General features: G+C 43.2%; 1 protein-coding gene across 1 annotated transcript in view; it reads right to left on the bottom strand.

The window, feature by feature from the left end:
* Window positions 1-3,861: 3,861 nt before the first annotated feature.
* Window positions 3,862-12,470, bottom strand: part of LOC144119635 (uncharacterized) — a 30,130-nt gene continuing 21,521 nt past the window's right edge. The window contains exons 11-17 of the mRNA XM_077652204.1: window positions 11,960-12,131; window positions 9,688-9,749; window positions 8,330-8,501; window positions 6,849-6,910; window positions 5,257-5,428; window positions 5,027-5,109; window positions 3,862-4,058 (exon numbers count right to left, since the gene is read on the bottom strand). Coding sequence (XP_077508330.1) covers window positions 3,883-4,058; window positions 5,027-5,109; window positions 5,257-5,428; window positions 6,849-6,910; window positions 8,330-8,501; window positions 9,688-9,749; window positions 11,960-12,131 — 899 coding nt within the window. The 3' untranslated portion in view covers window positions 3,862-3,882. The remainder of the gene's footprint in view (window positions 4,059-5,026; window positions 5,110-5,256; window positions 5,429-6,848; window positions 6,911-8,329; window positions 8,502-9,687; window positions 9,750-11,959; window positions 12,132-12,470) is intronic.

Here is a 12,470-nt window from a genome sequence, read left to right on the forward strand (position 1 = left end):
CGTTCCCACAGAACAAAATAGAGATAACGCCATCATCGGCAGGTTTCGCAAGTAAATTGCTTGCGTTGACAAAAATTTTTTTTCACGAATCTCGGAGTCCTTCTCCGCATAGACGTCACAGTTTCCATTGAGGGGCGGGAAATTTTTTTAAGGTCAATTTTCTCCGCGATAATTGCGTCCTTTGCTGTTCCACAAACGTCAGCGCATGAAGAAAGAGCCGCAGAATTGATTTTTACATAGGATAAAGTATGAAGATATTGTCGTGAATGTTCTTTTAAATAGCCAGCAAAACATAAATCTAAGGTTTCACTTCCTATACTTCCTCTTGTATGTCGATAGCAGTCGTCATGAATAATCTGTGCAGGGTCGCATGTAGCAGAAAAGCGGCGAATAATCCCTATAGCTGGAGCATTCGGTATCGTCTTGGACGCTTTATATTGTTGTATGCGCGCTACTCGTGGTTTTGACTGAAGGTCACATATCGTTCACTAAATGGTCTGTCCAGGTATAACCAAATACAATTTGTTAGTTCCGCAGTATGAAACAAAGCCAGGAAATTTTTTACAGCTGTGTACAAATTTTTGTACAAAGTGCAACAAAGATAAATAAGACCTAACATGGAAGTTCTCTCAGAACAAAAAAATTCTGAAGACAATAAAAATATAATATTAGTGGTGGCAGAATCTGCATCAAAATGGCGAACGACGCGCTACCAGGGCATTGTACACAACTGAGTGAAAAGCGCCTGGAAGGGTTCAGATTGGCAAGCTAGGGAAGTGCAAGGCTCCTGGCGCGCCTTTGTGGTTTGGCCGCTCTTGGTGAGATCTTCTCCTCTCTTTTTCTCTTTTTTCTCACGGGCAACAGATTTCCGCCTTGGATAGCAGAGGCGGCTTTTCGACAAATAAACATGACATTACGGGAATTCATTTTATGGACAAAATGAACCCCGCGAATGATTCCAGTTAACAAATATCCCCAGGTCAAGAACACTCGTGAGCCTCAGGTCAATGCAACGCCATGTCCTCCCTTGATGACTGCCCTGCGGTAGTTTTGTACTCAGTCCCACAACTTCTTGGCAATGGAGCACAAAAATACAGCCGGCGTCCGCAGGTTAGGACTTTATCCTCAAACTGTCTACATCGTTAAAACAGTTCTTGATTAGCATAAACACTGGCTGTTTTGCGTTGGTTTATCAGGATTGTCATAGTGATAGGACCAAGCCAGTGAATATCCGTCATACGTTCGAGATTTTGCCAGCCTACAGCCCCCGATTTGTTCGCTCGTCGTAGTAGCAGCAGTTGAGAGTTGTTATTGGTGCAGTTGCAGCCATGGCCATATTGCGCCATTTGCTGGCTCGAGCTTTAGCTTGAGCTGCAATGCTAACACTTTGAGACAAAGCAAAATAACAGCCGCACGTCAAGTTGAAATTTGGAAAAGCAGCCTCCCTGATTGAAGCACAGCTCAATTTTCATTGGTGTTCGTACGGCTGCTATTACTCAATAGTTTTTTGTGACTTCTGGCAAAAAATGAGCGCATACACCGTGAAATAGTCGGCCTCTTTACTACATATAATGCACTTGATTTGTTTGTTATCTTTCTCTATTCAGAAACAGCAAATCGTCAAAGAGATATACGCGTTTTTGTACCGGAGCGAAATGCGGCGCCTCAATGAGCGAAGGAAGCACTGAAGAAACACCACGGTCTACACAAGAACGCCTTACCACGTTCCTCATTCTGGCGGTGTTCCCAGGTCTCTTCACCTTCGCCAGAAGAAGCCTCAGTACGCACGCTTCTGGAAGCCTCTCTCGAAAATACGTAGACCCTGGAACGATAGACGCAGTACCAATGCAAGTTTGTCACCAGCCCAAACTCTGCCTAATTTCGATTTATAAAAAATTTAATTTCCCAAAAGATTCTCGTGCTCAATGCTCAGAATACCAGAGCGCGTAGCGCTGAGCCGTTCAGGATGCCTTTTGTAACCCCTTTGTACCATTATCGTAACCTATTTCTGTTATTTATGTCGCAGGGGGCAAGTATTACTGCCCTTTTATACAGCGCGTCCAAGACTCGCCGGCAAATTAATGAAAGAAACGTGGCTATAGCACCGGACAAGGTGCATGAAACACTGCTTCAAACCTTCAAACACTTCAAACCTAGTGGTTTGAACGTCCGCCTCTCATTCGGGAGGTGCGGTGTTCGATCCCCAGTGTCGCCGGGTGTCCTTCGATGATGCAACGGGTAAAAGCTTTCCCCTGTCCTGGTGATTGCCTTATTTGGTGTGAGATGCTTGGGAAATGGGTTTTTGACCTTCATATTGCTCTGAGTAGACGAGGATATCTTGTCGGCGGCGCTCTTTGGCCGCAGATGCCTTTGCGCAATAAAAATTAATCATCATCATTATCAAATAATTTTCTTTCTTCATCTTTCATTTTGGCTCCGTAACTTCAAGTGACTTTATTACGAGGTGGGCCCCGCAATTTCATCTCACACTGCAGTTCAGTTCAGTTTCCTACCACAGATACGATAGCCGATTTTCGTAGTGTAGTGGGCGAAAGCGATGAACAGTTGTAACTATATTCTGCAGTTTCATTTTTGCTGGTAGCCAGGACCCAAGCAAGGTGGACTAAAGAAGTCGTAGTACAAAATAAAAATGAGTTTTGAGGGCAGGAAAGACGCCTCGCTTTTCAGTGGACACCTTAACAGCACTGTGAAGGAAGCAAAGAGAGGAGTGAAAGAATTCAGCAAGGGTAGCCGCAGTGGATGTCTCTGGAATGGTTTCGACCTCGTGTCATTCCTTAACGTGCTCTCCTCAAAGGCAGCGCTGTGTATGGGAGAGTGGCGGAGAAACGAATTGGAAATGCTGGCAAGTTAGTGTTACGCACTGCCCCATAAAAGAAAGCGAGAAAGAAGAGGATTGAATTGTCAGCTCATATCACAGTATGTAGCGTCTTATGTGCCATCGTATAGGAGACAACAACAACAACATGTAGCGTGTCCATGTTGCACTTCACTCTGCAACAACCAAAGATGACCACGGTGAAACTGCATCTAACGCTCAAGTCTATGTCTTAAAGGGACACTGAGGAGAACTCTATCAATTTTTTTTTGTTAGCAAAATCGAATAGTTCGGCACTTCATGGTTTTGTTGCCGCTTGTCCGGGCGCGAAAGATGCATTTATTTCAAAGAAATTTGGATTCGAAGCTGAAAAAGTTTTTCCCGCCCCTCTGATTCAAACTCAGGGAACTCTTATGACGCCACGGCCACTCTTATGACGTCACAGAACGGAGTGACGTGATCGTGACGTAAACGCAGACTCCGTGATTTCTGAGGGCTAGCGGTGCGGTGTGCAACCTTCCTTTGCAAGCCTCAGAGATTCGAGACGTCCATGAACTAAAGAAAATTCCTCCAAGGTGGCGCCACTTGTCCTAGGAAGTCATCACGCTTGTACTCGCGAGATTGGCCTGTGGCGGCGATACCTGTATTTTGGTTCTTGCTATTTTCTACATTACAAGAGCTTTGTTCTCAGGAAGAGTGGCGTTTTTGTGATCAGGAGCTGCTATTCTATGGATACAAGCCAACTTCAATTTCTCCTCAGTGTCCCTTTAAATACCTGAGGAGCGCCTCGATGGCTTGAGCGACTCTTGAGCGCTGCGCCTGACTAGTAGATGTTCTTTGGTCCTCGTTGCGTGTACGGTGGTTACACGCCAGATTGAACCAGCACCAACAACTATCCCAGCTTGCAGTTCTCGTTTCTCCACTTATCCTCTCGTGGTGCGTACACGGGGGATTTATGCCGGGCGTAGTAATTTAGGCTGTTCAGTGATTATACGCACTCCCTCTCTCGTGCCCACCAGTTTCGGCCAACAAGTTTATGAACACCCTCACCCTGCAGAGCCGATTTCGTCGAATCGCAAGAAGGCGTGGTTGAGGTGATGCTTGTCTCCCCTGTAGCATGCGGAGCAGAGGTCGTAATCAAAGCACACGGCACACTTCCAGCGGGTACCAACAATGCCCCGCTGGTCACAACCATCGCAGTTGATTCCCATGAACTTGACGGCTGCAGGATAGAAAATGAACTGGTGATTGGTGCACCGAGTAAATTTAAAAGCCTACTGACTTAGCTATGAGACCACAAGTGTTTCTTAAACGCGATAAAGGCACTTTGTTAGCCTGAAACTGACAGACGATTTATTACTTAAGAAAAGGCTGGCTTTTTTTTTAACCCTCTCTTGCTGCCTTTACCCGATGTTGTTAAAATGCTCTCCTGTATCAGATACCCCTATAGGAGTGCAATTTACGCCTGTTTTCACTTAAACGGTACCCAGGACGAAGGCGCAAGAAGTTCTGTGAGGCGTGGTTGGTTTTCAGCTTCTGTATCTTTAGTAATGTCTTTCAATACTAATAAATTGCAATGTTAATAACTTGTCCTAAGTGCTTACACAAACAAAACTGTCTTTTATGACATCTGATTACGCCAGCATCAGCGCACTCAGCCACGACGCTCTGTGATGTACAGAAAGGAGCGATGACGTGGTCTCGCACGGATTTGTTTATATACGTGTGAAAACAGCGCAAATAAAGGAAAATCAGAATACCTTCATGCTCTGTAACGCACGCATGTTTGAACTCTGAACACATTAGTGCAGAAAACAATAGTCGCTCATAAGAATGCGTGCTGCAAACCATCCAGTGGGAGGTACCAACGGTGTCGAATCCCCAAACTTAGCTACCTAGCCAGTGTTGCCTAGTGCCGGACATCAAATTTCGATTTTTGTGTGACTGTGTGCACCGTTTAAACTATCTGCTACTATATCTCTACTTTGAGCTTGAATAAACATGCCAGTTTCTTATGTTCATTTTTATGCGTGGAGAGGAATGGTATCACTCCGGTGAACACAAAAAACATTATTTGAAACTCCAAGCTACCTTGTGTCAAGCAACTGCTACAACTTGGCAAGCGTGGCTTGAAAAACATGCAAAAGCGTGCAACGAATACGTCTCAAAATTCGCCGTTTTCATAATTACCTCTTTGTTCTCTTCTCGCCGTCTCCGAATCGTCGAGCACTTCGCCAGAGAGGACTGACCTTATCCGCGGGAAAACTTTGTTCCTGAAATTGTGAGTAAGCAGTCATTACAAGTTCGCGGCCACCGTTTAAATTTCTTCGTCTCGGACAAGGAGCGTATGTTCGCACGCGATGTAAGAGAGGTTTGAGTTTGGTGATTCAAATCTTCACACATGCAGAACCAGCCCTCACCCTCTACTTGCAGGCGCATCGAATCGCAGGAAGCCGTGGTCAAGGTCGTGAACGCCAGCCATGTAACAAGTGGTGCACAGGTCGTAGTTGCCGCACGAGTCACACTTCCAGAGAGGGCCGACTATGTCACGTTCATCGCAGGAGTCGCAGTAGATGCCGTGGAATAAGACAGCTGTAATGTATAAAGGGAAGTATAAAACATGCCCCATTTAACTGCATTCTATGAAATGTACTTAAGCTTATTTAATCCAATGATACGCTCTTTCCGAGGGGTATACAGATTTCCTATCTTTTGCACGTGCTTCGTGCGATCCTTCTCATGATGTGTTAAAATGGTTACGTATGTGAATAACTTTTATGGACTCAGTTTTTATGTTTACTAGGCTGGCTACAGTAAAGTTCTTTTTTTGTGCTCTTATCTAATCAAAGCAAAGCTAGGAATCCACACACTCAGAAAAGCGTCATCATTCAACACTACGAAGTCAGTTGAAACTTCGGGAAGGAAGCTTTCTTATGCGGGGACTTGCCACTTGCTTAATATTTATCGCACAGTGTCTTTTTTATATACTCCGAGCCCTTTTCTTCACATCACACAATCCCTGCAACCTCCTCATTGGGAAGAAAAGGGGCAAAAACTCGGAACAGCTCGGGACATATTCGAATTCGTTCAGGGCTTGTTCTTCAACCGGAATGTCGCGACGCGTTTTAAAGAAATTACCTTATATGCAAGTGTCTCTCCTTTGTATTGGTTAATTTGCTTTAACGGCGCGGAGCTTTAGGGGTGCTATGGATAATGCAGCTATACCTGTAAGGAGAGGATGGCTTCGTTTTCAAAGCAAAGCGACCTATAAAATTTTGTTTTTCAGTGTGTGTACTCATCGCTACTAGTCTGCAGCTGGGCCAGTTGGTGAATAATAAACATGTCCCAAAACAGTGCGTAGAGACGAGGTAAGAACAAGGCCAAAGTCAACTATAGGTGTGCAAGTCGATAATTCACTGTGCCCAAATAACACAACGGTAACTGTCCTGCTAGGTGCAGCACAGTATGCACGGATGCAACCGCTGGCCAAGTAGCCTGGAAGTCTTAAGCGCGACACTGCGCACAGATCCGGCTGGCCATGTACCAAGCGGCGCATGCAAGTGCCACCGTTGTTCACAGGGCGAAGCCCGCAGAATGAGTCTCCTACGCTCCAGGGGCGATGCTTTGTGGCAGTCGACCAAGGTGATATTTATTTTGGCCGACAGTGCTACTGTGGAGCCATATACAACGGCCAGTACGCCACGAGCTAAACTGGTTTAAAAGCCCATAAAATACAGTTTTTAAAATTCAATTTGTCTATGAAGGACTTCCGCACGGAAACGGAGTCAGAACAAATTGCTCCATTATCAATGAAGAAAATAAGTCGCCATTATCAGTGAAGAAAATCAATCATTCAGTCAGTCAGTCAGTCAGTCAGTCAGTCAGTCATTCGATCGATCGATCGATCAATCAATCAATCAATCAATCAATCAATCAATCAATCAATCAATCAATCAATCAATCAATCAATCAATCAATCAATCAATAACTGTTATATCAGTTAATTTCTTACCTTTTTTTGAGACTCTTGTGTCTTCAGCTCTCAATGATTCTTGCCTTGGAGAAACTTTTACCCTGAAATAGTCATCACAGCGTTATATCATCACAAAGTCATCACAGCGTTATATCAAGCGACCAGTCAAAGTGGCGTTCAAATTCCTCTAAATACATTGAAATTATTGAGGCAGGCTGTGAACTTGGCGTGCCTTTTTTCCTAGCGCAAATCCCTACTTCAGTTTACCTTAAAAATAGGTGATAACCTCTTATAAATAAATTCTTAATACTAGTACGCTTATAACAGAACACGGAAGCACGTTCTTTTATGCGCCACTACTTCGCTATTGGGTTGGTGAAAAAAATTCGTTATTAGTAACAATACCAAAAATCCGCTGTCATGAAACTAAACTCACAGACAACTATGCTTTTCTGAAAAATTGTTTTTCACGTGCTCTTATAGTAGTTTAGGATAATGATTGTCAAATTACCGGTTCTGCACCAAAAACAACTATTTTTCAGCGCGAGGGATAGAAAAAAAGGAAAAAGAAGCGACGTGATGAACTCGCACTCCTTTTGTTTGACTGCTCCTTTGATTTCATTTCTATGCATCACAACAACAGTGAAGGCTGCCAGTGAATGAGAAGCCTGGAAAGGATGGCCAGACGTAGGAAGTTCCTCAGCATCATGGGAATTCTTTCTAATACATGCAACTCTACTGATTTGTACCACTGCAGTGTTACGAATTCGTGTGAGAATAAAAAAGGACAGGAATAAAATTTGGTTTTGATGTTATGCCAGGAAACCCTAGCATTTTGGGCGACGATTCTATAAACGTAAAAGACGCCAAAAATGCTAAGAACTGCACGATATAGAGATGCGGAAGTCGGCAGTTCGGCAGTAAGATCTCGCAAGTAAGACGCAGTTAGCGACTTCTTATACTGGCAGGCCCCAAGTAATACGCCCTAAACAATAGCGTTGTCACACACCCGTGTATATATTTTAACTAATGTGTCTCCAGCGCTTCAAAAAATAGAAAACACACCACTCCTGCAGCCTATATACCGGTAGAATTGACATTGTCATTTTTCTAATCAGTTACATTTTTAGATATTCTCAATCGAACAAGGCGATCTGAGAGCTTTTAAAGGACGTTCTTGCGTCTGAATACGCTTTCTGCTCGCGGAGGACAAATGGCATGCTTCTCGCGCCGTCCTTATATTTTCATCAGCGATTTTGATCTTATTTGAACGGATATTTCCTAAAGTACGCATTTACATTACTGAATACACGCACTGAGATGCCGCACCATCTTTCCAAGGGTGAAGATGAACCTAGAGTAGAGTATGGAGAAAAAGCATGCAGAAAACTGTCAGATCCTCGGATACAAGAATAATTTTCTCTATAGGGAGAAAGGCCCTAACTATAAAAAGAGTTATTTGTATTTAAGCTAGTAAAATTTACTGCCAAGGTCTGAACAGCGCCTATACCGACACTCACACTTTGCTCCTAGGCGAGTCGAACCGCAAAAAGATATGGTCGAAGTTGTGCTTTTTGGTCATGTAGCATGCTGTGCAGAGGTCATAATCAATGCACGAAGTGCACTTCCAGCGTGGCCCGACAATGTCATGCTTGTTGCAACCGTCGCAGTTGACTCCGGGAAAAATGATGCCTGTTGGGGAAAAAGAAAACAAGATGGTACTACTACTAGTCTCTTAAGCAAGGTCGTATGAAAATTCACAATAAAACACAGAAGTAAGTTCAGGCATCCTTAATGCACAAATCTTTTGTATCTTACACATACTGTATGAAGTTCCGCTTCGCTGAATTGAAGTTTGGAATGCTGCTCAGCAAGGGCAAGCATGAGGCCTGGAAACTACAGTGCACTATACACTTCTATGTGTTCTCTGCATTCTATAGTTTATGGGCCTAATGGCTTCTCTTACTTGCAACACGTGTGTTATAAGCACCATCCTAGGGAGAATAACCCTTTCGTGGGGTTACTCCTGGGGTTAGAAAACCCCTTCGCTTGCCATTCTCTGGACTGTTCCAAACACCCATCGCGAAACAATACTTGCCACAAGGTGCGCCAGGGAAACAGGCGCAGGTTCTGTTAATGTAGCGTCCATAACTTTAAAGCTTCACAACTTTAAACAAATGCCAATAAATGTGCTGTTCAATTTGTAAACATTTTTTCACATTAATAACGCATGCATTTGTTAAAAGAAGTCTGTGTGTCTATAAACACTCTCCGGAGTAGCACAACGCAATGATTTCATAAAATGAGAAACGTCTTTTTCTACGACGCAAGACACATTGACTTAAATTGTATATTATGCTTCCTCGGTAATAAGTCTTAAGACAAGGTCAGTTCGCCAGCCATTCGAATCACCGGGATTTCTTTGCTATTTAACAGCACATATGTACGGCCTTTTTCTTCGAGTAATTTTTTCCGTCGTCACGGATAAACAAGTGTAAAAAATTCATGTTATCAATGCCGGGATTTTTTTATTTAAACATGTTTGTTTGCCATAAACTTACAGCATTAACCTTCTCCCGTTTTTCTTCTTTCTCCAAGTGGGAATAAGAATCTCGTTGTCATAATACCTGACAAATACCTCATAGACGTCAACCAGCTTGCTCTGTTTGATAATTACCGTATCACAACTCTCCGGGATGCATTCTCGTTTTTTTATGTGTTATGGCTCTAACACTCGCTTGGAAAGAATAGTGCTAGTTCTAAATAATACATTTTTTCTAACAATCCTTAGACACAGCGGCTGGACCTGCCCATCACAGGGAAACATTAGAGAAATGTGAGCTACGTATAGCACTTTTATTATAATGTATTGCCTCACCTCCGTCCGCAACACCTTCAACTGGTACCTGGCCAGATCTTTTTCTCGGGGAGACTTTTACCCTATAAAAGAAGTAAGCATAAATGACGCCAACAGTCACTGAAGCCAAGGGAAGCATTGGGGAATGTAACTTTTTTTTTTTGTGGTTTGAATAAGGTAGGAAAGTTGTTGACTTACTGCTTTAGATAAAAGATGATTTATTGAAAAGTAAAGGCAACCTCGCCATCGGTAGAATCCAATTGCTCACGAGCTCCGAATCTTTTTACCCTTCTCCCCTTATAAAAATGGTCTATAGGCTGTCTATGGACTTATTACAGACTTTATTGCCTTACTACACACGTTTCTTTTTGTTTACTCATAGTCTATAGACTGTCCATAGACAAATGTCTACTAAAATTGTATGACCATAAATCTATAGATTGTCCATAGACTGTCTATAGGATTTATATTGCCTATATATTTTTCCCTAGGGTTGGTCAATAGAAAGTCTATATATACACTGTCTGAAGAAATTTTTGTAAGGGTCCGCACTAGTGAACAAGAAAAGGTTACTTTTTCTTTGGGACTTACAGTTTCTTAACCTTAGCAATTATCCGAGGAAAATACATTCTGGCGCAACGTTCGTACGGCGACAAGTCAAGGAACTAAGCGAACGAAGAAGAGTGAGAGAGCTGGGTTTGAGTCTTGGTTGAGACGCCAGTATGAGCAATAGGTATCTGGTCTGCTACTCCATATTAAAAGAAAATGGAAGAGGGAATGGCAACAACATGGAGACAGCGAATATGCACGCTGGTGACTGCAGAACACAATGAGCTGCACACATGTGATATACATTGTGTTTCAGGGAAGACCATCACGTTTTTTAAAGTTCGGCTTTATGAGATATGAAGTCAGATTATGCGGCACAATAATACCTGCGATGACGGTCATCATAAAACAGATAAATAATGTTAACTAGATAACCGCCCAATTAATTTCTTATAATTAGCTTTTTAACCATTACAGTTAGACGTCTGCTTGCAATCACTGATTTGGAGCTCGTCGTTAGTAATAGCCGTAACAAATGTTAGAATTTCCAAAAGGCGATTACCCTCGGCGCTGTGGCTAGACTAAGCTTGGCTATTTTGAATATTTAGACTAGTTAGGTGCATTGGAAGGGTTGTTTTGAATACGTGCTTTCCGAAAGCGCATTGATACTGAACACAAACCTAAGTTGCGCCTTCGTCTTTTTTGTATTAATGAAACAAGACGGCTTAGTAGCATTTATAACCATAACCTTAGCCGGGCACGTTGAAGACGCGTTGGCAAACAGCTTATCAGATGCGCATTAGATACGCATTCCAGTAAAGCTACCGTGCTCCCAGCATCGATCACTTTACTCATAGAAAATGGCTCAACCACCAGGAAGATCACATTTTCATCACGACTCATTAAGACAGGGGAAGTCGCTGAATAAAAAAAAATTAAAAGTGCGTATGCCGCAAGGAAAAAAGAAATAAAAATCATTTAGTGTCCTTTTAGGCTTTTGCCAAGTTTTATTTACACGCTCAACTTTTAGTGATCTAATCAATAGAGGGAACTTTAGTCTACTTTGCACAACCGCATATTACACGCGGGAGAAACCAAAACTACGAGGGGGTAAGCGGCACGTCGTGTCTCTCTGATTTTCCCGCGTGAAACCGCTGGAAGAAGGGCTTTCAGCCGAGATCTACAGCCAAAAGCTCAATTCCGAGCATCCTAGCTGGTCTCTCGTACCGCAAGCGGAGAGCGCACGCGAACTTTGCAATAAGTGGACAAGCGCGACTTAAAGCAGCCACAGACCAGTTATGGAGCAAACTCTCCACGTGACCAGGCGCAGCCAATGGGCGTAGCGGCGGCAAAGATAAAACCAAGAAATCTAACGTGGTACTTCTCAAACCCTAGAGATGGCGCTCGCGTCTCTTTGAGATGAAAGCGGCAACGGAAGTGGCGCCGATTCCCGGGAGCATGTTTTCCAACTGTCTTTATCTAAAAAGTTGGTAAGTTCTTTCGTCGCATGACATTCCATCACGCGCGCAACCTGTACCTATTTATTATTGTGTAAATATTTCTTGAGTATATTACCTGAGTATAACGAATACCTCAGCGTACCTCAACTATTGCAAACTTTTTCGTCGTTTTTATTAATATTTTTGGAGTCCTTTAGCAGAAACACGGCAAGAACTGTAGAGACGCCTCACTTTTTTTTGTGAGCATCGCTACGAACAGGGCATAAACAATGGCGAATGCTTACGCAATTCCACCGGGTACATCCAAACGCAGGAACGTGTGGTCGAGATTATGCTGGCCTCCCACGTAACAAGCCGTGCACAGGTCGTAGTCAACGCACAACGCGCACTTCCAACGCGTTCCAACTATGCCACATTCGCCACACACGTCGCAGTTGATTCCTAGGAACTTGACAGCTGGAAAGCAGGCATGAAAAATGAAAAGAAATTTTTGTACCGCCATTGATGGTATCGAAACTTCGCTTTTGGGCTTAGAAAAAGACCCGTTCGCTGTAATACTTTTCGAAAACACAGTGCGGCGCATACTTGCATCTGACGTATGTAACACGTTCGGCACCGCATTGTTTTATCACCAAACTGCTTTCTTTCCAGCCATTTCATTCGCATACTTCAAATGTACATAACAAAAATTGCGAGGACCTTCAAAGGTGTGCTGCCTTTACTATGTTGTTTGTCATTAGCGGGATATCTACGAGCATGAAATTTCGTTTGATCATTGCATTTTTGCGTCAAAGT

Source organism: Amblyomma americanum, chromosome 2 (assembly GCF_052857255.1).
Source record: "Amblyomma americanum isolate KBUSLIRL-KWMA chromosome 2, ASM5285725v1, whole genome shotgun sequence".
Lineage (NCBI taxonomy): Eukaryota > Metazoa > Arthropoda > Arachnida > Ixodida > Ixodidae > Amblyomma > Amblyomma americanum.